The sequence below is a fragment of the Buceros rhinoceros genome, unplaced genomic scaffold (genome assembly GCF_000710305.1).
Source record: "Buceros rhinoceros silvestris isolate BGI_N320 unplaced genomic scaffold, ASM71030v1 scaffold13282, whole genome shotgun sequence".
In the NCBI taxonomy this organism is placed as follows: Eukaryota; Metazoa; Chordata; class Aves; order Bucerotiformes; family Bucerotidae; genus Buceros; species Buceros rhinoceros.
The window spans coordinates 7425-7996 of NW_010398367.1; the positions used below are offsets into that span (position 1 = coordinate 7425).

The 572-nt window shown below is 60.1% G+C and overlaps 1 protein-coding gene across 1 annotated transcript in view; it reads left to right on the forward strand.

The window, feature by feature from the left end:
* Window positions 1–572, forward strand: part of LOC104488968 (zinc finger protein 512B-like) — a gene marked incomplete at its 3' end in the record, with an annotated part of 23841 nt that overhangs the window by 4102 nt on the left and 19167 nt on the right. The window contains exon 6 of the mRNA XM_010131076.1: window positions 1–98. Coding sequence (XP_010129378.1) covers window positions 1–98 — 98 coding nt within the window. The remainder of the gene's footprint in view (window positions 99–572) is intronic.

The following is a 572-nucleotide window of genomic DNA, read 5'->3' on the forward strand; positions in this document are numbered from 1 at the left end:
CACCCCCACAGCCAAGTCCTCGAGCGGCAAGGATGCCGTGCAGCAGCGGGGCAGCCAGGCCTCACTGCAGGAGGAAGACCCCGAGAGGATGAAGCACAGTAAGATGAGAGCCCGGGGCTGTGCTGGTTTGGGAGCCCAGAGAGGGGTGTCCTGCAGGAAGGGGCTCTGCTCCAGCCAACACTCCTGCCAGTGTCTCTGTGAATTGTTTTAGCATCCTGGTAATTTGCCCCCTACCCAGTTTCTTGCTCCACTGGGAGTTAAGAACCAGTTGCAGCTGTGGTAGAGGTACTTCTGCAGGAGCTGTAGGGTTGGAAAGGGATTGAATTCCCTGCAGCAGAGCGAGTTGCCACATCATCCCATCTGGCCTGCCAGCGCATGGCAGTTTAGACCAGGGTGGTTCTGGCAAACCCATTTCCCTGCAGTGCTGGGGCAGGGTGAGGAGGCTCGCTCTGTCTGGTACCACTGCGGGGCTGGAGGCAGGGCCGGGGCTGTCCCCGCCGTGGCGTGGGTTTATGCTGCCTGGAGCACCAAAGTGAACCGCTTCCAACCACCTTCGCTGCGGAAACAACCCA